The sequence below is a fragment of the Nomascus leucogenys genome, chromosome 15, assembly GCF_006542625.1.
Source record: "Nomascus leucogenys isolate Asia chromosome 15, Asia_NLE_v1, whole genome shotgun sequence".
Classification (NCBI taxonomy): domain Eukaryota; kingdom Metazoa; phylum Chordata; class Mammalia; order Primates; family Hylobatidae; genus Nomascus; species Nomascus leucogenys.
In genome coordinates, this window is record NC_044395.1 from 65,015,273 (window position 1) to 65,042,985 (window position 27,713).

Below are 27,713 nucleotides of genomic sequence, written 5' to 3' on the forward strand. Positions count from 1 at the left end.
GAGTTCGGGGAGGCACAGGGCAGGAGCGGTGAGAGGGCCGTGGAGTCCCGCCCCTCGCCGCCGCGGTTGGCGGGAGCGTGTCGTGACGTCACACAGGGCCTCTCGAAGTGGGCTTGTGAATGGCTAGATTGCGAAGCACCGGCGGGGTGTCGGGAAGAGTGGTGACGCAACATAGAGACTCCGCCCCCTTCCTTGGAGCGCTGCGACTCGGGCTGAGGGAGCTCGGGCCAATCAGAGGGACGGCCCCAGAATGGCATGGTAACTATTCGACCCCTTCCTTGCCCCGGTCCGCGGGCGTTGCTGGGAAGGCTTCCTAGTCCCTCTGCCCCGCACTTCCTTCCCAGACCACGTGCGGAGCCTGAGGGCCCTCTTGGAAGGTCTGTCTGTCCAAGAGTTTGCCTGAGGCTGCTTCAGGGCCCTAAATCCTGATCCTATTCTCTCCGGACCCATGCTTGCCCCAGCACATTCTTTCCCTCCCTGAATTTCTAGGATAGACATTAGGAGCATTAGAGATGCCCTAAGGGACTGGCCCACCAAAGGGCCTGGTACAAATGAGGATTGTTGGAACGTCTTTCCCAGCTGCACGTGGAGAACCCCTACTTCTTTTTTTTTTCTCTTTCTTTTGAGATGCAGTCTCGCGTTGTCGCCTAGGCTGTAGTACAGCGGCGCGATCTCTGCTCACTGCAACCTCTGCCTCCCAGGTTCAAGCGATTCTCCTGCCTTAGCCTCCCAAGTAGCTGGGATTACAGGCGCCCGCCACCAGGCCCAGCTAATTTTTGTATTTATAGTAGAGACGGGGGTTTCACCGTGTTAGTCAGGCTGGTCTCGAACTCCTGACCTCAAGTGATCCACCAGCCTCGGCCTCCCAAAGTGCTGGGATTACAGACGTGAGCCACCTTGCCCATGAACTCCTACTTTTTTTTTTTTTGAGATAGAGTCTTACTCTGTCCCCTTTCTCCCAGGCTGGAGTGCAGTGGCGCGATCTCGGCTCACTGCAATCTCCGCCTCCCAGGTACAAGAGATTCTCCTGTCGTAGCCTTCCGAGTAGCTGGGATTACAGGCACTCGCCGCCGCGCCCGGCTAATTTTGTATTTTTAGTAGAGACGGGGTTTCGCCATGTTGGCCAGGCTGGTCTCGAACTCCAGAACTCAGGTGATCCGCCTGCCTCGGCCTCCCACAGTGCTGGCCTTACAGGCGTGAGCCACCGCGCCCAGCCAAACCCCTACTTATTGTTAAAGGACGGGTATTTCAAATGTTCCCATCTTCTCAGTGATACATTTGCCAAGCTTTCCCAGCCAGTTGAGCTAATGCTTGGGCAGGCCTCTGTTAAAGCGTTGTCACTTTGTATCCTATTATATACCCTCGGTTTTCTGTGCCTTGGGCTCTTGGAAGTCCTCCTGGGGCCTAGCCCAGAGCGGAAGACTGATATTACAAGAGTGAAAGGTGGGCCGGGCTCATGCCTGTAATCCCAGCACTTTGGGAGGCCGAGGCGGGCAGATCACGAGGTCAGGAGATCGAGACCATCCTGGCTAACGCGGTGAAACCCTGTCTCTCCTAAAAATACAAAAAAATTGGCCGGGCGTGGTAGCAGGTGCCTGTAGTCTCAGCTACTCGGGAGGCTGAGCCAGGAGAATGGCGTGAACCCAGGAGGCGGAGCTTGCAGTGAGCCACGATCACGCCACTGCACTCCAGCCTGGGTGACAGAGCGAGACTTCGTCTCAAAAAAAAAAAAAAAGAGTGAAAGGTGGGCATTTTCTAGAAACTAGACCTGTTTAGTGACTGAGAGTCTCATAGCAGGAGCTGTGCTCAGAAAGCAAAGTGTATACTGGCCGGGCTGGTGGCTCACGCCTGTAATCCCAGCACTTTGGGAGGCCGAGGCGGGCAGATCATTTGAGGCCAGGAGTTCGAGACCAGCCTGGGCAACATGATGAAACCCTGTCTCTACTAAAAATACAAAAATTGGTCAGGCATGGTGGTGGGTACCTATAAACCCAGCTGCTTCTTGGTTTGCTGAGGCACGAGAATTGCTTGAACCAGGGCGGCGGAGATTACAGTGAGCGGAGATCTTGCCACTGCGCTCCAGAGTGATCTCAAAAAAAATTTTAAAAAAACCTCCACCACCACCTCTTTGTGAGACATGAATGCAAAATTGAAATGGGCTTTACCTAAAATGTAAATGAGTTTAAAGCCATATGGGTTTTTGGTGATGGCAAGAGATTAGAGATAATTGATTTATTTGTTTGTTTAAAAAATGGGAAGCTAGGAGTGGTGGCTCATGCCTGTAATCCCAGCACTTGGGAGTTCAAGGTAGGAGGATCACTTGAACCCAGGAGTTCGAGACCAGCTCGGGCAACGTAGTGAGTCCCCACCTATACAAAAAATTAGCCCAGGCCAGGTGTGGTGGCAAGCGCCTGTAGTCCCAGCTACTTGGGAGGCTGAAGTAGGAGGATCGTTTGAGCCCAAGAGGTTAAAGCAGCAGTGAGCTGTGATTACAGTCACGCCACTCCCGCCTGGGCAACAGAGGGAGACTCCGACTGGGGGGAAAAAAAAGTGGTGGGTTGTAAAGATGGAATAAGATAGTGGATGGAAGAAACATGGTACATTGTAGGTGCTCAGTAGATACTTGAAGGAAGAAAATCAATATATGGTTGGCCAAATAGTAAAGTTACTTTAAACTTCTGACTGCAGCCATCTTCCCCCAACTCCTCCATCCAAAACACCCCTCCTTTACAACCACACTTCCTTGCCTTTGCTGGACTTTAGAAAGTCATTAACTCTCCCTAGATAGTTACAGTAGCTTCATAACTGCCCTCTAGAACATTTGATTTCTTGCCCTTTAATCTCCAAGCTCAATTTTTTTTTTTTTTTTTCGAGACAGAGTCTCGCTGTCGCCCAGGCTGGCGTGCAATGGCGCAATCTCGGCTCACTGCAGGCTCCGCCCCTCAGGGTTCACGCCATTCTCCTGCCTCAGCCTCCCGAGTAGCTGGGACTACGGGCGCCCGCCACCTCGCCTGGCTAATTTTTTGTATTTTTAGTAGAGACGGGGTTTCACTGTGTTAGCCAGGATGGTCTTGATCTCCTGACCTCGTGATCCGCCCGCCTTGGCCTCCCAAAGTGCTGGGATTACAGGCGTGAGCCACTGCGCCCGGCCTCCAAGCCCAATTATTTTTAAGCTTCTCCTCTACTGACTTATTTTGGTGTCCCTAAGGCAGGGCACATAGTAGGTACACATTAGATATTTGATGCACGAATGAGTGAATTATTTTCTTCAGTTGGGGATTAGTAGAAGTGTTGGACTTTGAGTCAGAGAACCCTGGTTTAAATCTGGATGCAGATTTAATTTAATTCAGTTTAAATTTATTTATTAATTTAATGTAATTCAGTTTAATTTAATTAAGAAATTTGGGCCAGGCAGGATGGTTCACACCTGTAATCCCAGCACTTTGGGAGCCCGAGGCGGGTGGATCACGAGGTCAGGAAATTGAGACCAGCCTGGCTAACACAGGGAAACCCCGTCTCTACTAAAAATACAAAAAAATTAGCTGGGCGTGGTGGCACGTGCCTGTAGTCCCAGCTACTTGGGAGGCTGAGGCAGGAGAATTGCTTGAACCTGGGAGGTGGAGGTTGCAGTGAGCTGAGATGAAGCCACTGCACTCCATCCTGGGCCACAGAGTGAGACTCCGTCTCAAAAAAAAAAAAAGAAAGAAATTTAGGCAAATTTCCTGCCGGACACGGTGGCTCACGCCTGTAATCCCAGCACTTTTGAAGGCTGAAGCAGGTGGATCAACTGAGGTCAGGAGTTCGAAACCAGCCTGGCCAACATGGTGAAACCCTGTCTCTACTAAATATACAAAAATTAGCCGGGTGTGGTGGTGCATGCCTGTAATCCCAGCTACTTGGGAGGCTGAGGCAGGAGAATTGCTTGAACTGGGGAGGCAGAGGTTGCGGTGAGCTGAGATGGCGCCATTGCACTCCAGCATGGGCAACAAGAGTGAAAGTCTCCAAAAAAAAAGAAAGGAAAGAAAAAGAAATTTGGGCAAATTTCCTAATCCCTCTGAACCTCAATTTTCTTTTGTATAAAATGGGCATAACAACCACATTTGCCTTACAGGGTCATAGTGAGAATTAAATGAGAGAATACATTTAAAGCACTTAGCATAGTACCTGGCACACATAAGGTCTCAATAAATGGTATTGTTTGCATTATTTAAAAATGTTTCCTGGCCAGGTGTGGTGGCTCAAGCCTGTAATCCCAGCAGTTTGGGAGGCCGAGGCAGGCAGATCACGAGGTCAGGAGATCAAGACCATCCTGGCTAACACAGTGAAACCCCGTCTCTACTAAAAATACAAAAAATTAGCCGGGTGCGGTGGCAGGCGCCTGTAGTCCCAGCTATTCAGGAGGCTGAGGCAGGATAATGGCGTGAACCTGGGAGGCGGAGCTTGCAGTGAGCCAAGATCGTGCCACTGCACTCCAGCCTGGGCAACAGAGTGAGACTCCATCTCAAAAAAAAAAAAAAAAAAAAAAGTTTCTGGGCACTGTGGCTCACTCCTGTAATCCCAGCGCTTTGGGAGGCTGAGGCGGGCAGATCACCTGAGATCAGGAGTTCAAGACCAGCCTGGCCAACACAGCGAAACCTCATCTCTACTACAAATAAAAAAATTAGCTAGATGTAGTGGCACATGCCTGTAATCCCAGCTACTCGGGAAGCTGAGGCAGGAGAATCACTTGAACCCGGGAGGTGGAGGTTGCAGTGAGCCAAGATTGCACCACCGTACTCTAGCCTCAGCCTGTGTGACAGAGGGAGATTCTGTCTCTAAATAAATAAATAAATAAAAATGTTGAGTTCCCATTCTAAATATTCTAAGACATGGATTCTGACACTGAAAGAGGACTCAGAAATGTCTTTTTTTCTTTTATTTCTTTTTTTTTTTTTGGTTATAAAATGGTTCTGAAAGAAATGTCTCGAATGAGTAAGCAAATGAGTACATTCAGTCCAAAGTACAAGTAGGTGTGCAGGAAAATAGTGCATACTTGCAGAAAGACTGGAGGAACACGTACTGGATGAGGAATACTCCAAGGAAGAATTTCCTGTGACTTTGGTGATTTCTAAAGATACGTTGTTGGGTACTTTGATAGGCAAGTGGCTCATGGCTCATCATTCCCAGGATTCCTGGCTGGGGAAGGACATCTTTGTGAAGCCAGGGGTTCCTTCCCACACTCCTACTCTGTCTAAATTCTGATAACACCTCTTTTAGGTATCATCATCTTCCTTCTTCCATTCTAAAGACGAGGAGTTTGATGCATGCTTACAAACCCTTTTGGAGCCAAGCCTTGTCCTGGACATCATGAGCCCAGAGATGTCCACAGCTCAACACTATTCTGGCCAAGGAAAGTCCAGCTTTGTCCTAGGAGCCCCAATCTCATACACATGGCTTGAGAACTCACTGTATGCAGCCATGAAGGATTGGTGGTTAGGGAGGAGACAGACCTGTGAGGACTGCAGAATTGTGGAAGGATAAGACTTCCTTCCAGAGAAGCAGCAGAGTTGGAGTCAGAGCTAAGTTCAAGTTGTAGATCTGCTACTTTTTATATCTTGCCTAAGTTATTTAACTCTTCTCTGCCCCAATTCCTTGTCTATGACATGGGCACAATACTTTGTATTTTTTTGTTGTTTTTTTTTTGTTTTTTGAGATGGAGACTGGCTCTTTCACCCAGGCTGGAGTGTAGGGGCGCCATCTCGGCTCACTGCAAGCTCTGCCTCCCAGGTTCATGCCATTCTCCTGCCTCAGCCTCCCGAATAGCTGGGACTACAGGAGCCTGCCACCGTGCCTGGCTTTTTTTTTTTTTTGTTTTTTCTTTTCTTTTCTTTTTTTTTTTTTGGAGATAGTCTCACTCTGTCGCCCAGGCTGGAGTGCAGTGGAGTGATCCCAGCTCACTGCAACCTCTGCCTCCTGGATTCAAGTGATTCTCCTGCCTCAGCTTCCCGAGTAGCTGGTACTACAGGCATGCGCCACCATGCCCAGTTAATTTTGTATATTTAGTAGAGACAGGGTTTCACCATGTTAGCCAGGCTGATCTTGAACTCCCGACCTCAGGTGATCCCGTCCACCTCAGCCTCCCAAAGTGCTGGGATTACACTGCACCTGGCCCTGTATTTTTTTTTTAGTGGAGACGGGGTTTCACCATGTTAGCCAGGATAGTCTCGATCTCCTGACCTCATGATCCAACCGCCTTGGCCTCCCAAAGTGCTGGGATTACAGGCGTGAGCCACCACGCCCGGCCATTTTTGTTTTGTTTTTTTGAGATGGAGTCTCACTCTGTCACCCAGGCTGGAGTGCAGTGGCGCAGTCTCGGCTCACTGCAACCTCCGCCTCCCGGGTTCAAGCAATTCTCGTTCCTCAGCCTCCCAAGTAGCTGGGATTACAGGCTTCTACCACTACGGCAGGCTAATTTTTATATTTTTAGTAGAGATGAGGTTTCACCATGTTGACCAGGCTGGTCTCAAGCTCCTGACATTAAATGTTCCACCTGCCTTGGCCTCCCAAATTGTTGGGATTATGGGCCTGAGCCACTGTGCCCAGCCAATACTTTGGCTTTTAACCAGAACATTTAGTCTAATGCATTTAATGAATTTACTGCTATATATATATATTTGAGACATAGTCTCACTGTGTCGCCCAGGCTGGAGTGCAGTGGCACGATCATGACTCACTGCAGCCTCTGCCTCCCAGGTTCAAGTGATTCTCGTGCCTCAGCCTTCCTAGTAGCTGGGACTTCAGGTGCGTGCCACCACGCCTGGTTAATTTTTGTATTTTTAGTAGAAAGAAGATTTTATCATGTTGGCCAGACTGGACTCAAACTCCAGACCTCAGGCAATCCGCCTGCCTCAGCCTCCCAAAGTGCTGGGATTACAGGCATGAGCCACCATGCCTGGCCCATTTTTCCCACTATACCGGTTTGAAAGTTAAATTCTCTTTTCCTATTAGTATTATTTTAGTGATCTCCCTAGAAATTACCACATGCATTCTTAACTTACCAAAATGTCATGCTAATAAATACCTTTATAGGAAGGATAGAGTTCCCTGAGATGGAGGCAGGAACAGGGAACATTCCAAGCTAGATGAACAGGGAAGCAAGCAGATGAATGGGAAGATTTAATTGCTATCTGAGTCAGAGTGAGGCTAGAGCAAGATGAGTGAGCTGGGGGTGGGTGGTTTAAAGCCATCCAGGAAGGATACGTTGGTCATGAAAAAGATATTTGAGAAGAACAAGAATAACTCCTCAACCTAGGAAGAACACTGATTTTCCTGAGGCTTCCCAGGAGGCAGTGGCAGAGCTTGGTCTAAAGCTGGATGTCTTTAGCAGTCTATGTCCCTGCCTCTATACCTACCCCAGCCATGCTCACTGTGTCCCCTTTCTAGCAATTCCTCAATCTCTGCTTACCTGTCTAAATACTGCCCATTCTTCAAAACCCAGTTCCATTAAATAAATCCAACAAATATTTTCTTTATTTTTATTTTTGTATTTTGTATTTTTATTTTTAATTTGTATTTATTTATTTTTTTGAGGTGGAGTCTCGCTCTGTCACCCAGGCTGGAGTGCAGTGGCGCAACCTTGGCTCATTGCAACCTCCACCTCCTGGGTTCAAGCGATTGTCCTGCTTTAGCCTCCCAAGTAGCTGGGATTACAGGTGCCCGCCACCAGGCCTGGCTAATTTTTGTATTTTTAGTAGAGATGTGGTTTTGTCACGTTGGCCAGGCTGGTCTCGAACTCCTGACCTCAGGTGATCTGCTCACCTCAGCCTTCCAAAGTGCTGGGATTACAGGCGTGAGCCACCGCACCCGGCCCAAGACTTTTATTTCTTTTATCTTCCCGCACATAAATCAAGGTAGGTGAGGTCTTTCAAACTGACAGTGAAATAAAGAGATTCAGAAAGGGTTGGTGACAGCCAAGGTCAGACAATACAGAAAAAGCTCAGGACGAGTTCACACTGTAGCTGACATGTCTAATCATAATAACCATCATGTATTGAGTACCTTCCACATGGCTGTCACACTGCTAAATTACCTCTAATACAACAACCCTATGATGTGGATATTCTTTTTTTTTTTTAGACAGGTTCTTGCTCTGTCACTCAGGCTGTTGTGGAGTGGTATGATCTCAGTTGACTGCAATCTCTGCCTCTAGGGTTCAAGCAATCCTCCCACCTCAGCCTCCCGAGTAGCTGGGAGTACAAGTGTGTGCCACCACACCCAGCTAATTTTTTGGCAGAGATGGTGTCGCTATGTTGCCTAGGCTGGTCTTGAACTCCTGGGCTCAAGTGATCCTCCTGCCTTGGCCTCCCAAAGTGCTGGGATTACAAGCATAAGCCACCACACCCAGTGTGGATATTCCTAAATCCATTTTACAGCGTGGGCACGGTGGCTCATGACTGTAATCCCAGCACTTTAGGAGGCCAAGGAAGGAGGATCGCTTGAGCCTAGGAGTTCAAGACCAGCCTGGGCAAGACAATGAGACCTTTTTTTTTTTGAGACAGAGTCTTGCTCTGTCTTCAGGCTGGAGTGCAGTGGCGTGATCTCGGCTCACTGCAACTTCTGCCTCCCAGGTTCAGGCGATTCTCCTGCCTCAGCCTCCCAAGTAGCTGGAACTACAGGCATGTGCCATCACGCCGAGCTAATTTTTGTATTTTTAGTAGAGACGGGGTTTCGCCATGTTGGCCAGGCTGGTGTCGAACTCCTGACCTCAGGTGATCCGCCTGCCTCGGCCTCCTAAAGTGCTGGGATTACAGGCGTGAGCCACCGCGCCTGGCCCTCACAGGGCTTTTATGAGGATTAAATAAATGAGATAAAAAGTAAGAGTGCCTGGGATATACTGGGTGCTCAGAATGTGTTATTGCTGTGAGGATTTAAGTGGAAAAGTGCGATGTTAGCTATGGCATGCTTAGAGGTCCTCCACCCGCTGCAGATGCTCTGTTACCCCCCAGTGTGCTTGCAGGAGGGATTCTTGGTCCCTTTACCCTCCTTCCCTGTTGGGATAGGATGGTCTTTGCAAAGGGAACCAGGGGTCCCCCTCAAGTTCTTTTATGGGTCAGTCATGGTCAGGGTAGGGAGGGAACTCTGGCAGCTGGTTTTGGGGGATCAATCCTCTCATTGTCGGGAGACCCAAGGCTGGTGGCTGGAAATCCTCTTTCTGCGCTATGTAGGACAGGGCGCCCTCTCCTGAACAAAGGCGGGAACAGCACTAGGCCAGAGTTTCTGGGATGTGCCTCACCGGGTCTCACTGCCTGCAAGGGTGCTCTTCCCATTGCTCAAATGTCCCCAACCGCCCTGACGAGCAAAGTTTGGGAGAGGGGCGCCAAGGCTGACAGGAAACTAGCTTAATGTTTCAGAAGGGCGAGGCTGGATAGTTCGGTTAGAATGGAGGTGCGAGGCAGGAGAGACGCGCCGATGAGAAAGAGAAATCCGGCCCCTGTTGAATTAATTTTGTGTTCTTTCAACAGGTGATGGAACGTAGCTGAGAGGTAAGGCGACAAGGTGGCTTATCCAACATGCTAAAACTCAGGTATCCAGAGCTCTTCCGGCTGCCCTCACGCAGCCGAAATTAGTGGGTGCAGACCCGGGCTGTAAAGCATGGTTTGAGGACACGCCAGATGGAGGAGGAGAGTCAGGGGTCGGGGTCTCCAGAAGCGGGGAGGAGCCAGCGGAGGATCTGGGCGCAGTTTCCTCTGTAAGTTCCGCCCCGAGAGCGCCGGCCCCGCCCCCGCCGTTCGCGCTCTGACCAGCCCGCAGAACCAGTCCCCGACCCCGGGCCACCCGGGCCCCCGGGTTCCGCCGGCAATCTCGCCACCACCGCGTGGGTGAGTATGGGCATGGGTGTGCTGGGCTGCCGGGCAGCCCCACTCAGGGGAGCTTGGCCGCGCGGTCCGGCCTCTGCAGGGCCGGGCCCCACGCTCTGGGAGTCCTGGTGCCTGCCGTCCTATCGCACACGCTCTTGTTTCCCAGGAACTGCTGCTGTCTGGACTTGCCGAGCTGGCACCCTTCTTCTCCCTCCCCAGCATGGGGCCGGGTGTGCAGGGGTTGAGCTCTCCCTTCTTTATTCCGCGGGGCCTCCTGGTCAGGAGTCCTAGGTGGGGAGGATGGGGCCCCGGCGTTGGAACCCCATAGACTAGTTTTGAATGGCAGCTCTGCCATTTATTAGCCTTGGCCTTGAGTAAGTGTTTTGAACCTCCCTGAGCCTCAGTTTCCTCATCTGTAAAATGGAAATATACAGGCTGTAGCACCTACCTCATAGAATTATGGTGAGATTAAAAGAGGCAATGTATATCAAGTACAGAGCAGGGGGCCTAGTATTCCGTAGGCACTCATTAAATGTGGGTTCAGACTCGAGGCTGAGAAGATCTCTAGGGACTTTGGAGCTGAGGTAGCTCCAAAGAAAGCAATTTTCAGCTAAGTAGTACCTGTGAGGAATGTAGAACTGTCTGCAGGCTGAACAATTGCCCTTCAGCTCCACCCTGAGGTGTGGAGTATAATGACCAAGTTGGAAGGACCTTAGAGGTAATCTAAACCATGTGATTCCCATGTTGCAGAACTGTGGAAACAGATCTAGAGTGGTTAAGTTGCTTGCCAAAGGTCACACAGCTAAATGGGAGGCCAGGCATACCTCCAAGAATTGGAATGGACTATCCCTTGAACCTCCTCATCAACTCCTGATTTGGGTAGTGCCTCTTCATTCCCTGAAGATTTAGTCTTCAATTTGGGAATCCTAGTGATTCCTCAGGGATCTAGAGCTGCAGGCTTCAGGGAGGGATGTTGGGAGGGAAGACTAATGCTACTGCTACTGCAGAGTCTAGGTTTGGGTTGAGTGAGGAAGATTTTCCCCATCTAGGGCCCTAAGGGACTTAGAGTCCATTTAGGGATGATCCAGGGAATGTGCTTTTTTTCTGGGAGGGTCACCAGAGCCACTTCCAGCTCCCTGGGATCCCTGATGCTCCTAAAAGGAGGAGAAGAACTTGAGCAATTGGAGCAGCCTGCCTGATCAGGCCTGGCAGCTGGGGGAAAATGGGTGAGAATGTGGAGGCGTAGCCACCTGGCTTGTTCTGGAATGCCAGGATGCCAACCTAACTGAGATCAGGGTTCTTTTTGAGGGTGGGACTAAAGGAAGAGTCCTGTGGGTGGGGTCAGGAAGAGTTGGGACTTGATTTGACAAGGCCTGTGAGCCCAGAAGGGTATATTCTTTATGTGTCTGGAGCCAGCCCTAGCTTGGCAACAACAAGCCAACGTTCCAGGGATGCCTTTCCCTTCGGCTCAGCACAGGGCTTTGAGGAAGAGCTTTTCTCTCTCTCTGAGTGTCTTGGTTTCTCTATCTTTACAATGGGAATAGGGCTAACTGCCTCATCTATGTAGAATTTGGTTTTTCCTTTTTTTTCCTCCTGTGAACAGGTGCCTCTTCTGCCTCTCTCACTCCAGTCCTAACCTGACCTTTCTGTCTCAAGCTCAGACACAGAGAGGAAGGGGTCAAGGAAGGCCAGAGTTGCAGTGTGTAACTCTTTGTGGGTCCCACATGTATCTCTTTGTTATGTGATCATGAGCAGATTCCTGCCCCAACTTTCCCTTCTGTATACTGTGGGGAGCTGGGCTAGGATTGTTGGTATACACTTATTTGTTATAGTTCCTGACCGTAGCTACTCTTATCTAACGGGGAAATCACATTCCCCAGGAACCCTCATCTGTTCACAGGAGGGTGATGTGGACAGCCCCCTGGGCACTGGGAAGCCTCCAGAAGCTGACCAAGCAGCTCTGTCCAGCAAACAGCAAGCCCAGGCTAGCACCAGGCCTGATTCTGCAAAGCCTTTCACCCTCGGGGCACGTGAGGGAGCAGGCTGGGACAAGCAGGGGGATCGGGGTTCTGTCAGCTTCCATGGAATCCCTGCCACTGTGGTCTGTGGTGCAGGCACACAGAGCACACAGGGCACACAGAGCACACAGAGCCTGGGAAGAGACTGAAAGTGCAGGAGGGCCCTGGGCCAGTGGGGAAGCAATGAGAGCTGATGAGAGGCCTTGAAGCCTGGAGGCTGGGCCTGAGGCTCAAAGGCCTGGGGGAGGAGATGGGCCGTTCCATCCACTGGTAGGTTTTAGGGTTGGTTCTTGAAATAAGGAGAGACACTTAAAGCAGCTTCTCTAGTCCTAGGCCTGTCAAGTTAGGCAGATAGGAGTGAGGAGAAGCTCTCCCAATCCATTCAATCTTTATCCTAGTACAGATTTGGTTCATTTTTGTCTTCCCTCTGAAATTGAGGTGGAATGTTGTCTTGGGATTCTGAGTCAGTCTTCCTCATCCAGGGCAGGAGCTATCCAAGTTTAGGTGACTTCCTCCTCAGACTCCCCACCCCATAGCACACAGCTAATTTTAGGACTGAGCACAAGGGCTGACTTCATCACTGAGTCCCAGCCTTGCTGCCTGGGGCCCTGACAGCATGCCACTCCATCCCCAGGTCTGACAAGATGTACCAGGTCCCACTGCCACTGGATCGGGATGGGACCCTGGTACGGCTCCGCTTCACCGTGGTGGCCCTGGTCACGGTCTGCTGTCCACTTGTCGCCTTCCTCTTCTGCATCCTCTGGTCCCTGCTCTTCCACTTCAAGGAGACAACGGCCACACACTGTGGGGTAGGGCATGGGGACACTGATACCTCATATTCAGGCTGATCTGGATCTTCTTTAGATCTTGAATATCTTTTAACAAGATTAGCCAGCTCTCCACTGGGGCCCATCAAACATATGGGGCTGCTGGGGGCATGCCTGCAAATTGAAATCTCAAGGGTTAGTCTCCCTCTGCCTTCTGTGAGGTTCTGGAGGCTGGAGTCACTGAAGTGTGATATAGAGTCAGTAAATGAATTACAAGTATAACAGAATTTGACACATGTCCCACCCCATTTACTTTGATATCCTAGAGAAAGTAGTCTTACATCTTTCTTCCTGGCCCCACACCCCATATCCCTGTCCAGAGGGCAGACCTTACTTCATAGAAGAGCAGATTCTGGAACCCCAGGGTTTTCTGGGAAGTGGAGAGAGAACAGGATTGGGCTAGAGGGTATTTTGGGCCTCTTAATGTAGCACTATGGGCTTGTTCCTGTCTCTGTAGGAATGTGATTCAGTATACGTGTGTGTGATTGTGAGGGTCATGACCCATATAATGGGTTTGAGTGGGTCGTGTGTGAGAGAGACTATATCTGTGCCTGTCTGTATGGAGATCTGATTATGTACCTGTGTATGTGTCCTGGGGTGAGTCCCATGGCCTCTAAAATTCCATAGATGTCTCTGTACCCTCTAGACAGGGATATGGGGTGCAGGGCCAGGAAGAAAGATGTAAGACCACTTTCTCTAGGATATCAAAGTAAGTGGGGTGGGACATGTGTCAAACTCTGTTATACTTGTAATTCATTTACTGACTCTATATTACCTGAGACAGAGACCCAGCCTCAGTTTCCTCATGTCTGAAGTAGAATTGATTAGCTGGGCATGGGGGTGTGCACCTGTAGTCCTAGCTCCTCAGGAGCCTGAGGTGGGAGGATTGCTTGAGCCTAGAAGTCTGAGGCTGGAGTGAGCTATGGTTGTCTCACTGTACTTCAGCCTGGTGACAGAGTGAGACCCCCATCTCTAAAAAATAAAACAGGGTTGATAATTCCTGTCCTGCTCCTTCCCAGGGCTAGTGTAGAGCTCTAGGTAGAAGAAGGATGGGAAGGTAGTTTAGGGAGGATGATGAAATGTGAGGAGCAGAAGGAGGAGGAGGAAGAGACTGTCAGGTTGGAAGGCAGGGCAGGAAATGAACTTAGCCTAGGGGCTCTAGGTGGAGAAGAGGCAGGTTCTGCACATGGACCGTTGGGGTCCCTCAGAGTTCTGAAGGCCCCAGCCAGCTGGATCCCCCCCTTCATGTAAAGATCATCTGCTTCAGAGAAATGGCTAGGATTAGCAGTGGGGTCTGGCTACGAGTATGGGATGGAGCCCCACCTCTTTTCTTCATGTGACTGGAGTTTCCCCTCCTCCTGATTTGTCAGTGGGTAGACACGGGTGTTGAGGTATGGACACCCAATCTGATGAGACCTAGGGCTGGGAGCTATTAGAAAGAACTGGACAAAAAGGGCGAACAGGTGATCTGAAGGGAAGGATTACCCTTTCCTGACCTAGTGCTTATCTCAGATAATGCATCAGATGTTCCTTTTACACTAGCCACTCCTTATCATCCCGCAAAACCCTGCCCAGCTAGCTCTAAAATGTCTTCCCTATCCTCCTTGGGGCTAACTTAATCACTCCCACCTCTGGGTGCCCACGGTTCCCTGTGTTATCTATCACATCATATTTGTGTCTGTCTTCCCTACCAGATGGGGATCTCCTTGAGGGTAGGCACTGCATTTGAGTGAGAAAGTATTTGGGGTTTTTTTGTTTGTTTTAGAGGCAGGGTCTCATTCTGTCCCCCAGGCCAGAGTGCAGTGGCATGATCATAGCTCACTGCAGCCTCAAACTCCTGGGATCAAGCAGTCTTTCTAACCTCAGCCTCCTGAGTAGTTAGGACTACAGGTGTGAGCCACCACACTCAGCTTAATTAAAAAAAAATTGTGGAGATGAGGTCTCACCATGTTGCTTAGGCTGGAGTGCAGTGGCATGATCATAGCTCACTGCAGCCTCAACCACCAGGGCACAAGTAATCCTTCTGCCTCAGCCTCTTGAGTAGCTAGGACAATAGGTATGCACAACCATGCCCAGCTAATTTTTGTGTATGTGTGTGAAGACGGGGTCTCACACTGTTGCCCAGCTGGTCTTGAACTCCTGACCTCAAGCGATCCTCCCACCTCAGCTCCCAAAGCACTGGGAATATAGGCGTGAGCCACTGTGCCTGGCCAGAAGTGTTGGTTGAATAAATTATCAGGACTCCCTAGCCCAGTGCCCTGGGGAAAGGAAGGCATGGTATAAGTCAATCATAGTCCAAGCAAAATTATAATATTTGTATGGCATATGGAGTTAAACAGACTAGGCTGTTTGCTCTGCCCCTTGTGGCTGACCCCAAGGGCTAATGGCATCAATACCCTATTAGCTAGTTTATTGCATACCTTGCATACCTATTACCTGTTCTTGGCATACCAGTTAGGGAATTAAGACATAGATAATTGCTGGAGTACTTGGTCCCTCTGGAGCAGTACTAGGTCTGTGACCCTGAGACTATGGTGTTGGTTCCACCTTGGAATTTTTTTTTTTTTTTTTTTTTTTTGAGACGGAGTCTTGCTCTGTCCCCCAGGCTGGAGTGCAGTGGCGCAATCTCGGCTCACTGCAAGCTCTGCCTCCCGGGTTCACGCCATTCTCCTGCCTCAGCCTCCTGAGTAGCTGGGACTACAGGCGCCCGCCAACACGCCCGGCTAATTTTTTGTATTTTTAGTAGAGATGGGGTTTCACCGTGTTAGCCAGGATGGTCTCGATCTCCTGACCTCGTGATCCGCCCGCCTCGGCCTCCCAAAGTGCTGGGATTACAGGCTTGAGCCACCGCGCCCGGCCTACCTTGGAATTTTTATATTTGCTCTGAATTTTCCACTCAGAGTATCCCAGAAATGGCCAGCCCTAGGAATAAAAGAAGCAAGCTAGTCCATCATATCTGTAATTGATTACTTTGCCTCTGCTCACGTATCCCCAGTGATGGGGAGCTTCCTTCCTCCCCAGGTAGCCTGTTCTAAGGAAGCTTAATAACTAATAATTAGCCTTTTTCTTTTATTTTCTTTATTTTTTATTGAGACAGAGTCTCACTCTATTGCCCAGGCTTGAGTGCAGTGGCGTGATCTCAGCTCACTGCAACCTCCGCCTTTTGGGTTCAAGCAATTCTCCTGCCTCAGCCTCCTTAGTAGCTGGGGTTACAGGCACCCGCCATCACACCTGGCTAATTTTTGTATTTTTGGTATTGACAGAGTTTCGCCATGTTGGCCAGGCTGGTCTCGAACTCCTGACCTCAGGTGATCCACCTGACTTGGCCTCCCAAAGTGCTAGGATTAGAGGTGTGAGCCACCGTGCCCAGCCTCTTTTTTTTTTTTTTTTTAATAGAGATAGGTTCTCACTATGTTGCCCAGGCTGGTCTTCAACTCCTGAGCTCAAGTGATCCTCCTGCCTCAGCCTTCCAGAGTGCTAGGATTACAGGCTTCAGCCACTGTGCCTAGCCCAAGCTTTTTCTTTCTTTCTTTCTTTTTTTTTTTTTTTTTTTTTTTTTTTTTGAGGCAGGGTCTTGCTCTGTTGCCCAGGCTGGAGTGCAGTGGGACAATCTCGGCTCACTGCAACCTCTGCCTCCTGGGTTCAAGCCATTCTTATGCCTCAGCCTCCCAAGTAGCTGAGATTACAGGCATGCACCACCACGCCTGGCTCATTTTTTTGTATTTTTAGGAGAGATGGGGTTTCACTATGTTAGCCAGGCTGAAGCTTTTACTTATAGTGAGTATGTGCTTACTTTCCAGTGAGTCTCTGCCTTGGCCCTGGCTCTGCTTTGCCTTAGAACTATTCTCTCCTCGTGGCTTCAGGTCAGCCCTGTAGAGACAAGAAGACAGTAATGAGGGGCCTTGAGTCTATCTTCTTCTTTTTTTTTTTTTTTCTTGAGACAGAGTCTCACTGTGTCACCCAGGCTGGAGTGCAATGGCACAATCTCGGCTCACTGCAACCTCCGCCTCCCAGGTTCAAACGATTCTCCTGTCTCAGCCCCCCGAGTAGCTGGGATTACAGGCACACGCTACCATGCCTGGCTAACTTTTTGTATTTTAGTAGAGACGGGGTTTCACTGTGTTAGCCAGGCTGGTCTTGAACTCCTGAGCTCAGGCAATCCAGTTCCTTCAGGCAATCTTCCCAGGAAATGGTTTCCAGGCTCTTCCCTATCCTGAATGTACCGTTGAACTTGGCCCAGTTGGTCACTATTCTCTGCTGGGCCTTGGTTTGGGTATAGAACTCCAGGTGGCCTGGGCAGTACAGGCAAAAGCAGGACTATTCATTCTTATTCCTGGCTGTTAGACCTCTGTTGATGCAGCCTGAGTTGCTATTAGCTGTTTCTGCACAGGTACAGGCTAAACATTGATATCTCATATTCAGGCTTGTCGAGATCTCTTTTGTATCCTGCTTCTATCATCATAGGATTTAGCCATTTCTCCAGTGAGGCCCAACAAGCCCTCTCAGTCCTGCTCTAACAAAAAAGGGCCAGATCCCTTTTTGCTTTCTCTCTTTCCCTTATTGGAAACCTGCCTATGACCCTGGACACAACTCTCAGAAAGGTCCCTGCCCTCATCACTGGCAAAGAAGCTACTGCCAGCTGACCTCAGCCACTATCACTTCTTACCTTTGCAGAGTGTTCTAGGATTTATGACATATGCTTGTTGATCCTGGGAAGGATGTGTGCCTGGGCAGGCGTGGAGAATTGGGTACTGTGGGCGGGAGGGCAGGCCCTGAGGAGCAGGGGGTGGGACCTTCCAGTCTTAGAATAGTCCCAGTCTGGCTACAACCTTCAACCCAAGACCCGGATTCTTCAGCACCGAGTGTGAGTGTTGCTTCATGAGGCCCCCACCCCATTCCTGGGTCTCCTTAGTGGAGGGAAGTATGAGTCCCGAAGGGAGATTGGGTCCTAGGCCTTTTAATATCAAGCCATCTCTGTCTGCCTTAGCTTGATCCAGAGGGAAGCCCAGCTTGAGGGGTCAAGGTGTTTGGGCAGTAGGGTTGTGAGGGGGAGTTGTCTGCCAGGAGGGAGAAGGGATTGGAAGAAGCTCAGTTCCCTGGGTCTGGGTCTGACCTGGACAGAGGCCTCCTGGGTCTGGCCCAGGACGGCAGGCCCAAGCTCAGTGGAGGTTTCCATGACCCTCAGATTCCCCCAAACCTTGGATTGGGTGACATTGCATCTCCTCAGAGAGGGAGGAGGTGTAGGACTGTGCCTCCACAGGGACCTGGTATTTTAGGATCAGTGTACCGCTGGCCTGAGGCTTGGATCATTCAGAGCCTGGGGGTGGAATGGCTGGCAGCCTGTGGCCCCATTGAAATAGGCTCTGGGGCACTCCCTCTGTTCCTAGTTGAACTTGGGTAAGGAGCAGGAATGTGGTCAGACGGGGTCAGTGGGAGGGCTTTGGCCATTCTGAGCCAACGGTCCTTTGTTAGTTGGCCTGAAAGAAGCCTTGACTTAGAACCTGAAGCTGTCAGGTGGCAAGAGGCCTTAGTCCTGGTGTTTGATCCTGGCATAGTTCTGGGCCTCAGTCTCCCCTTCTGTGAAATGGGAATAATAACCTTTCTACCTCTGACCCTTCTCCTGAGTGGCTATGAGGGTTGTGAGAGTGAGGTGGGCCACCAGAGCTCCCTGTCCAAGCCACCGGGAGCCTCTCTTCTGTAGGCTATTCAAGAGGTAGACCTAGAGTATCACTGTGCCAAGGGGATTCCTAAGCTCTGACCCTGCCTGTCTCTGCTGCTCCTGTCCCATCTCCCTCTGATCCTTCTCCTCTGCACTGCCTTCCTTTTCCCCTTATGCCTTTTCTACACTTTCTGCTCTGGCGTTTCCTTATACTCTGAGGAGCCATCTCTGGAAAAGGCCCCACTTTCCCAGACCCAGGTGTCCTACCAGGCCCCAAGTTGTATTCCTCGTGCTGCTTAGGCCACGCCCTGCAGGATGTTCTCTGCGGCCTCCCAGCCTTTGGACCCCGATGGGACCTTGTTCCGGCTTCGCTTCACAGCCATGGTCTGGTGGGTCATCACTTTTCCTGTGTTCGGCTTCTTCTTCTGCATCATCTGGTCCCTGGTGTTCCACTTTGAGTACACGGTGGCCACTGACTGTGGGGTGAGTGCCAGCTCCCCAGCCCCTGGGTCAGGGCCAGGTCAGGAGGTGGCAGTTAGGGTAGAATTAGATAGTGGAGAGGAAGTGGAGGGTCAGAGAGAGGGAAAGAGACAAGGGGATGGGGGAAGGGTAGGTAAGTCAGAGTCAGAGATAATTCATGGGGGGAGACTCAGAATAGAATCACAGTCCTCCCTGAGTTGGAAGATGATGATAGAAATGCAAGGGAGATGACGGGCGCAGTGGCTCACACCTGTAATCTCAGCACCTTGGGAGGGCGAAGCCAGTGGATCACTTGAGTTCAGTTTGAGACCAGCCTGGGCAACGTGGTGAAACCCTGTCTGTACAAAAAATGCAAAAAACTTAGCTGGGTGCCCTGGCATGCCCCTGTAGCCCCGGCTACTTGGGAGGCTAAGGCAGGAGAATTGCTTGAGGCTGGGAGGTGGACATTTCAGTGAGCTGAGATCACACCATTACACTCCAGCCTGGGTGACAGGAGTAAAACCCTGTCTCAAAAATAGAACAACAACAACAACAAAAAAATAGCAGGCTCTACGCTGTGGCTCACGCCTGTAATCCCAGCACTTTGAGAGGCCGAGGTGGGAGAATCACCTGAGGTCAGGAGTTTGAGACCAGCCTGGCCAACATGGTGAAACCCTGTCTCTACTAAAAAATACAAAAAAATTAGCTGGGCATGTTGATGTGTGCCTGTAATCCCAGCTACTCAGGAGGCTTGAGGCAAGAGAATTGCTTGAACCCGGGAGGCGGAGGTTGCAGTCAGTCAAGATCATGCCAAAAAAAAAAAAATAATAATAACAGTGCAAGGGAGTTGGGGGTTAGAGGGGGGTGATAGGGGAAGAGAAGGGATTGGAATGGGCAGGAGAGATCATGAGAGGAAGGAGACAGATTGGAAAGGAAGCCAGGACTGAGGAGGTAAAATGAGGCCAGAAGATGGGAGATGTAACAAGTGGCTTTGGCCCAGACTCGGGGACTGACCTTGGAGGATTCATCCTCAGCTCTGATCCGGATCCTCAAGCTTTGTTTCTCCTACTGGCAGCTCCAGGCCCCACAACCTGTGTCCACTCAGGGATCTGCTAGCCAGAAACCTGGATGGACTTCTGTCTCCCAGAATCAGTCCACTAGGCCTTTCCTGGGGGCCCGGGGATAAAGGTTCTGTGCTAGGGGCATGGAATTAGATGTGGACTTGCCTTTAACATCTCATTGTTACAAGAGTCAGTCCTTAGACACAGACTGTCACAACACAGTGATCTGGGGTTCCTATTACGATGAAAAAGAGTACAGTGACTGTGGGGCTCAGAGGAGGCACTTCACCCAGCTTGGACATTGGGGATCACTTTCTTCTTGGAGGAGGGGACATTGTTGCTTTGTGGTAAAGAAGGCTCTTTGTGAATGCCAGGCCGACATCTTTTGATATTATCCAGAGGGCAGTTTTTATCAAGAGCTTTGGAAAGATTTTAGGCAGGAAAGGGACATGATCAGATTGGTGCTTTACGTATTTATTTGTTTAGAGACAGGATCTCACTCTGTCTCCCAGGCTGGAGTACAGTGACCTGATCTTGGCTCATTGCAGCCTTGACCTCCTGGGCTCAGGTGATTCCTCACCTCAGCCTCAGCCTTGGGTAGCTGAGACTATAGGTGCATGCCACCATGCCTGGCTAATTTTTATATTTTTTGTAGAGATGGGGTTTTTCCATGTTGTGTAGGCTGGAGATTTGTGCTTTAGAAGACCATTCTAGCTTCTGAGTGGAGAACAGCTTTAAGGTCAGGGGCAAGAGTAGGGTATAAGGATGCTAGTGCAGTAGCTCATGCTACTGGGGGAGCCAGAGCCAAGATGCGGACTGTGAGGGTAGAGAGGAGGGATGGAGTCTAGAGAGGTGTAGAAAGTGGGATTGACAGCAATTGGAGTTTTTGTGCAGTTGGCATGGGGCGGGGGACGGTAGAGTAGCTAGAGAAGGCATCTATAATGTGGGGGGACTTTTACCTGAGGCCAAAGGAATGAATCTTATGGTGAAATCTGAGGTGCTGTGAAAGGGGATTTTGGGGAACCCTGCTTTATACCATACGAGTTTCTGATCTACTGTCCTATCAGAAAGGGCTTATCCTCCCGTCTCTCAGTACTCTTAGCTCTGAGCACATGGGGAAGTTTGGGGTGAGCTGCGTACCCAGTTTCTCATAGCTCCTGATGTTGCTTGTTGCTGGTGCAGTCGGTGAGTGGGGAACTTGTGTGCTGGGAATGGGGCTGGGGGTAGGAGTACATGTACCTGATTATGTGTATGTGTCTGTATGTATGTGTGCGTGTGTGTGTACATGATGGAAGAGACAGTCACTGCTCTTAGAATCCCACCCCATCCCTAATCTGAGAGAAGCTCATGAAGACAGGACCAGCAGCCACAATTCCCTAACTCTCTCTTCTTCCTGAGGCCTTCCCCCAAACTCTGTATCATTTCTCCCCAATACCCATTCCCAACAGTGGTCAGGGTTCAGGGCCCTTGAATCCTTTGGGCTCTCCCAGTCAAGCTTTAGCTGGTGGTCCTGTTTTCCTTAAAGTAGCTGAGATTGGGGAGTAGTTTTCAGAATGAATATTCCAGGAAGCAGAGGCAACACTGACTAACTCAACTCAGAGTAACAGCAAGGCAGAAAAATCAAGTAAGGAGACTTGGAGGTTCCTGTGTCTCACCCATAAGCAGACCTTCCCATGCTCTGTGGCCATGTAGCTCACAGTGTTTTTGCATTCTTTGCAGGAAATTTTGTCTTCTGAAAGCCATCACTTATTGTACTTACTGCATGCCAGATACTGCAGATATTTTATACACGTTATATTTAGAATTCATATGGCTGGGCATGTTGGCTCACGCCTGTAATCCCAGCACTTTGGCAGGTGAATCACTTAAGGTCAGGAGTTCAAGACCAGCCTGGCCAACATGGTGAAACCTCATCTAAAAATACAAAAATTAGAGGCCAGGCGCCTGTAATCCCAGCTACTCGGGAGGCTGAGGCAGGAGAATTGCTTGAACCTGGGAGGTGGAGTTTGCAATGAGTTGAGACCACACCATTGCACTCCAGCCTGGGCAACAAGAGTGAAACTCCATCTCAAAAAAAAAAGAAAAATTAGCTGCGTGTGGTGGCACCTCTAGTCCCAGCTACTCAGCAGGCTGAAGCACGAGAATCACTTGAACCTGGGAGGCAGAGGTTGCAATGAGCCAAGATTACGCCACTGTACTCCAGCCTTGGTGACAGAGCGAGACCCTGTCTCAAAAAAATAAATAAAGAGAATTCATAAACACCCTGCAAGGTAGGTGGTGTCATACCCATTTTACCATTGAGGAAATTGGAGCTCAGAGAGGTGAAGTGACTTGCTCAAGATCACCCAGCTAATAAAGGCAGAGCTGGGATGCAGACTCAGCTTTGTGCAGTTCCTGAGCCTCTATGCTGCCCCTTTACATTACTCAGAGTGCATGTCTGAGCCTGGTCTCAAGCTATGATATCTCAAGCTATGGTATCTCAAGCTATGCCTCTGAGACCAGCATCTGCTCTCCCAGAGTTCTACATTTAGCTTCCTCTGACAGTGCAGAGGGGAATCCATCTCCTTTTTTGTGGTTGTGAAGCCCCATGGCTAGTCTTGCCTCAGGCCTACCTGTGGGCTGCCCTATGAGCCACCTGCAGCATTGCTCACCTTCTCAGCAGTCTGGCATCTCATTGAAAGAAAGGAATGATGGTCCTTCAGAACTCCACTTCCGAAGACTGTCCCTCCATAGTTAGAGCAAGTTCATTCCCTTGCTGGGTTGCTGGGCTCTGGCACTGCCCTGGCCCTCGTTGGAGGTCTGCAAAAGTGCACAGAAAGTGTGGGCAATGGACTGGCCATTTCCACAGTTTTGGAAACTTTTAAAAATCCATATTCTTGCTAGGGGTGGTGGCTCACGCCTGTAATCCCACCACTTTGGGAGGCCGAGGCAGGCAGATCACCAGCGGTCAGGAGTTCCGAGATGAGCCTGCCTAACATGGTGAAACCCCATCTCTACTAAAAATACAAAATTAGCTGGGCGTGGCAGCAGGCGCCTGTAATCCCAGCTACTTGGGAGGCTGAGGCAGGAGAATTGCCTGACCGCAGGAGGCGGAGGTTGCAGTGAGCCAAAATTGCGCCACTGCACTCCAACCTGAGCAACACAGCAAGACTCCATCTCAAAAAAAAAAAAAAAAATGCATATTCTGGCTTGGCGTGGTGGCTTATGCCTGTAATCCCAGCAGTTTGAGAGGCTGAGGGGGGTGGATTGTTTGAGTCCAGGAGTTCTAGCCCAGCCTGGGCAACATGGCAAAACCCTGTTGCTACTAAAAAAAAAAAAAAAAAAAAAATCCAAAAAGTTAGCCAGGCATGGTGGTGGCTACTTGGGAGGCTAAGGTGGGAGAATCACCTGAGCCCAGAAAGTAGAGGCTGCAGTGAGCTGAGATCGTGCTATGGCACTCCAGCCTGGGCAACCAAAGTGAGACCCTGTCTCCAAAAACAAAAACAAAAACAAAAACAAAACAGCCGGGCGTGGTGGCTCACGTCTGTAATCCCAGCACTTTGGGAGGCCAAGGTGGGCGGATCACGAGGTCAGGAGATCGAGACCATTCTGGCTAACATGGTGAAACCCCATCTCTACTAAAAATACAAAAAATTAGCCGGGCGTGGTGATGGGCGCATGTAGTCCCAGCTACCCGGGAGGCTGAGGCAGGAGAATGGCATGAACCCTGGAGGCGGAGGTTGCAGTGAGCAGAGATTGCGCCACTGCACTCCAGCCTGGGCGACAGTGTGAGACTTCGTCTCAAAAAGAGAAAAAAAAAGCAAATTCTGGCCAAGCGAGGTGGCTCATGCCTGTAGTCCCAGCACTTTGGGAGGCCAAGGCAGATGGATAGCTTAAACCCAGGAGTTTGAGACCAGCATGGGACACATGATGAAACCCTGTCTCTACAAAAATTAGCCTGCTACTCGGGAGGCTGAAGTGAGAGGATCACCTGAGCCCAGGAGGTCAAGGCTGCAGTGAGTCATGATCATGCTACTGCACTACAGCCTGGGCGACAGAGTGAGACCCTGTCTCAAAAAGGGGGAAAACGAAATTAAAAAATTAAAAAATGCAGATCCTCAGGTTCCAAGCCTTCTGCATTTTCAAACAATTCCCCCAGTGAGTTGTATGGGTAATTAAAGTTTGTGAAGCACTGTTCTAGGCCTTGGAGTCTAAGAGAGCCTCTTCCCATCTTTGGCTTTCCTGTCCCCATCTAAACCATTGTTCAGTCATCCCCCATCCTTTCACCTCTCAAACAAGCAAGACACCAGTCCCTGCAGCTGTGTATTATCTTTTTCCTCAGCTTTAAGGACTGAGGCTTCAATAGGAGTTCCAGGCATTAAGATGGATGGTGGAGATGCACAAGAACATGGTCATTTCCTCAGACTACCTCAGGTTAGGAGCACCCACTTTCTTTTTTCTTTTTTTTTTTGAGACAGAGTCTCACTCTGTTGCCTAGGCTGGAGTGCAGTGGCACAATCTCGGCTCATTGCAACCTTCGCCTCCCAGGTTCACGCAATTCTTCTGATCAGCCTCCTGAGTAGCTGGGACTACAGGCGCTGGCCACCACGCCCAGCTAATTTTTTTTTTTTTTTTTTTTTTTTTTTTTTTTAGTAGGGACAGAGTTTCGCCATGTTGGCCAGGCTGGTCTTTAACTCCTGACCTCAGGTGATCCACCCACCTCGGCCTCTCAAAGTGCTGGGATTACAGGTGTGAGCCATCGTGCCCAGCCCACCCACTTTCTTAATCATGATCAGAGCAGGGGTGCCGTTCTACCACCTTGGCACACCTGCCTGGAGGAATGAGTGGCGCTGGGAGCAGACTGGGGAACATCTTAGCTGAGCAGTGAATCTAGCACTGTTCTAAGGAAGCTCAGATGGTCTGTGACTCATCCCTGTCCTCTGGACTGAATCTGAGGTCTTGGAACTCACCCAGAGTCTTAGTGAAGGCACAGCTCTGAGCTATGGGTGTAGAGCATCTGAACCCATCTACACACTGACCAAACACAGGCAGGTTCCAGTCTGCGGGGGAGATGGAGAAGGTCCCACCATGCTCCTGCACAAATCCCAGGATAGCTGGGGAATGAGAATCCAGCACTTTGGGCCTAGGACCTGGAAGGAGAGGTCTTTTGGGAGAGGTATGGGGACATCTGAAGGAGTACTTCTTGGAAGGGGGGGTGCTGGAGCAGAGGCAAGAGTGATTTTGTCAGATGGAGAGAAGGCTCTCCACATGGGTGGGGCTGGTAGAGGCAGATGCCCAGACAGGTCACAACTCTCTAGGTGCCCAATTATCTGCCCTCGGTGAGCTCAGCCATCGGCGGGGAGGTGCCCCAGCGCTATGTGTGGCGTTTCTGCATCGGCCTGCACTCGGCGCCTCGCTTCTTGGTGGCCTTCGCCTACTGGAACCACTACCTCAGCTGCACCTCCCCGTGTTCCTGCTATCGTCCGCTCTGCCGCCTTAACTTCGGCCTCAATGTCGTGGAGAACCTCGCGTTGCTAGTGCTCACTTACGTCTCCTCCTCCGAGGACTTCAGTGGGTGCCCGGATGAGGGAGGAGTGGGGAAGGGTTCCCTGAGGGGACGGGCCTGCCCCTACCACATTCGGACCTTCCTACTTAGTGGTGTGGGCACTCTCTGCAATGTGGCTCCCAATCCTCTTTCCCTCCAGCCGTCCATGAAAATGCTTTCATTGTGTTCATTGCCTCATCCCTCGGGCACATGCTCCTCACCTGCATTCTCTGGCGGTTGACCAAGAAGCACACAGTAAGTCAGGAGGTACGGTCTATCCCTAGCGGGGGCTCCAAGGCAGCCCAGAAGAAAATCAAGGACATCTGTCCTCAGGATTCGGGTAATGGTGAGGTGGGAACTGAGTTCTAATGGGAACCCTGGCAGAGGGGTGCTGGGGTTGGTGCTGGGGGTTGGGAACAAACTGAGGGCGGTTGGTCAGAATCTAGGACTATAGCACTGTGTTTGGGTAGTGTGGGAGACTGGAGAATAGAAGAGATGGAGGCTGCAAATGGGGATAGAATGAGGAGTCGCATCTAGGCGGCAGTGAGTTAGGAACAGTGTCAGAGGACTGGTCTGTCATAATTCCAGCGCCCCACCCATGTACATGGGTTTCTTTTCCCCCACAGCATTTGGAGGTGGGGTTGGTGGGTGACTCCATGTAACTTTCATACTCCATCCCCCTGAAGTGGAAGGGGCAGGAATACCACTGCTCCTCGGCCCATCACTCCCCCAGAGGCAGGGACGTGAACATGTTCGTCATTCTTGCTGCCCCTGCCTGTGCTCCCTTCCATGACCGCTAGTGGGAGCCAAGGGAGATAAGGCCCAGTCCTTAGGAGCTAGGGCTGAGAGGGGGAGCCCACGCTCTCATACCCAGCAAGCTGCAGAGTGATCAGACAGCCCATTCCCTAGGATCGCAAGTCCTACAGCTGGAAACAGCGGCTCTTCATCATCAACTTCATCTCCTTCTTCTCGGCGCTGGCTGTCTACTTTCGGCACAACATGTATTGTGAGGCTGGAGGTGAGGCCAGGATAGGATCCACAGGTCATGAGTGGCTACGGGGCAGCAGTGATGTTTTTGATAATGGGCAATGGTCTTGGGGACTGTCTGCCATTGTGTTCTCTGTGGCAGACTAATGGTGTGATTTATCAAGAGGCCCCTGAGGGGGTAGCTGGAAGTTCACCATGTCCTGTTCCTTGTGTCCTCACAACAGTGTACACCATCTTTGCCATCCTGGAGTACACTGTTGTCTTAACCAACATGGCGTTCCACATGACGGCCTGGTGGGACTTCGGGAACAAGGAGCTGCTCATAACCTCTCAGCCTGAGGAAAAGAGATTCTGAACCCTTCAGTCCTGCTTGGGAGGAGGCAGCCCACTGCCCAGAAACAAGATACCATTCTGGCCTTCCACACCCCACATCCTCTCTTGGCCTTACTGAAGATGGGGGAAGGGTAAGAAGGAAGGGCGTAGGCCAAGTCTCACCCCAGTGCTGCTGGCTTCTCCTCTCCACCCCTCATATGGGCGTGGGGTCCTCAAACAACATCACCTTTACCTGAGAGGCCCCAAGAAGCTGAGCTGGCAGAGAGCTCCACCATTTGGTGCTAAAAAAAACGTCCTGAGGTTCATGACCACCATCCAGTTTCTGGCATTTACATAGTCACCTTTCACTGAGGTCAGAAGTCCCTGAGCAGTGGCTGCTCCCTGACAACCACAGCCATTTCTCTGCACAGGGTAATTCATAGGACTCATGTATTTCATGATCTACTGTGCACATCCAGGCCTGTGGCCACAGTCCCCTGCTAAAGCTGCTCAGGTGTTCTAGTCCTGACTTCACCTTTTTGATTTGGTGTGTGCCCTAGGGTATGTACCCTTCCCTGAGCCTCAGTGTGTCCATGTGTCTGATGGAGGATGGGTGGACTGTATGATTTCCAAGGGCTCTACCAGTCAGTGGTTCTGATGTCATCGGGTGGAGGTGGTGTTCTATACCTAAAGGATGACCTGCACCAGAAACAGCACCAGCACAGGATGTATTTTCTTCTGAAAGTTCTGACCCCTCCCCTCCTTTGCAAAGGTATGGGATAGAGGGGTCAGATGCAGATCTCTACTGTAAAATGGGCTCCCTGGTATCTCCTGTCTTCCCTACTGCTCCAAACCCTAAATTTTGGTTGTACATTTTAAAGGAAAATAAATTTTTTTTTGGGCCAACAGTTGCCTAGGCTTGCTAGTCTTGGGGCTCATCTTGATAGGAACTGGGAGAGAAACAGGCTTAAGAATGGGGAGGGAGTTAAGTCCACGGCAGGGTATGATTCCTAGAAGCACCCCCAATCCC

The 27,713-nt window shown here is 50.5% G+C and overlaps 1 protein-coding gene across 9 annotated transcripts; it reads left to right on the plus strand.

Annotated features, from left to right (window-relative positions):
- Positions 1-119: 119 nt before the first annotated feature.
- Positions 120-27,594, plus strand: PGAP2 (post-GPI attachment to proteins 2). 9 transcript variants are annotated; one of them, XM_030794636.1, is made up of 8 exons: positions 120-261; positions 9,503-9,521; positions 12,489-12,663; positions 18,641-18,823; positions 25,158-25,410; positions 25,545-25,651; positions 26,294-26,402; positions 26,596-27,594. In XM_030794636.1, exons 1-8 carry the CDS (start codon positions 120-122, stop codon positions 26,724-26,726), a joined length of 1,119 nt encoding a protein of 372 aa, XP_030650496.1. In that variant the 3' UTR covers positions 26,727-27,594. The 9 variants fall into 9 exon arrangements, with proteins under 9 accessions (XP_030650496.1, XP_030650497.1, XP_030650498.1 ...); XM_030794637.1 differs by lacking the exon at positions 18,641-18,823; XM_030794638.1 differs by lacking the exon at positions 18,641-18,823 and having other exon boundaries at positions 25,545-25,639.
- Positions 27,595-27,713: the final 119 nt, after the last annotated feature.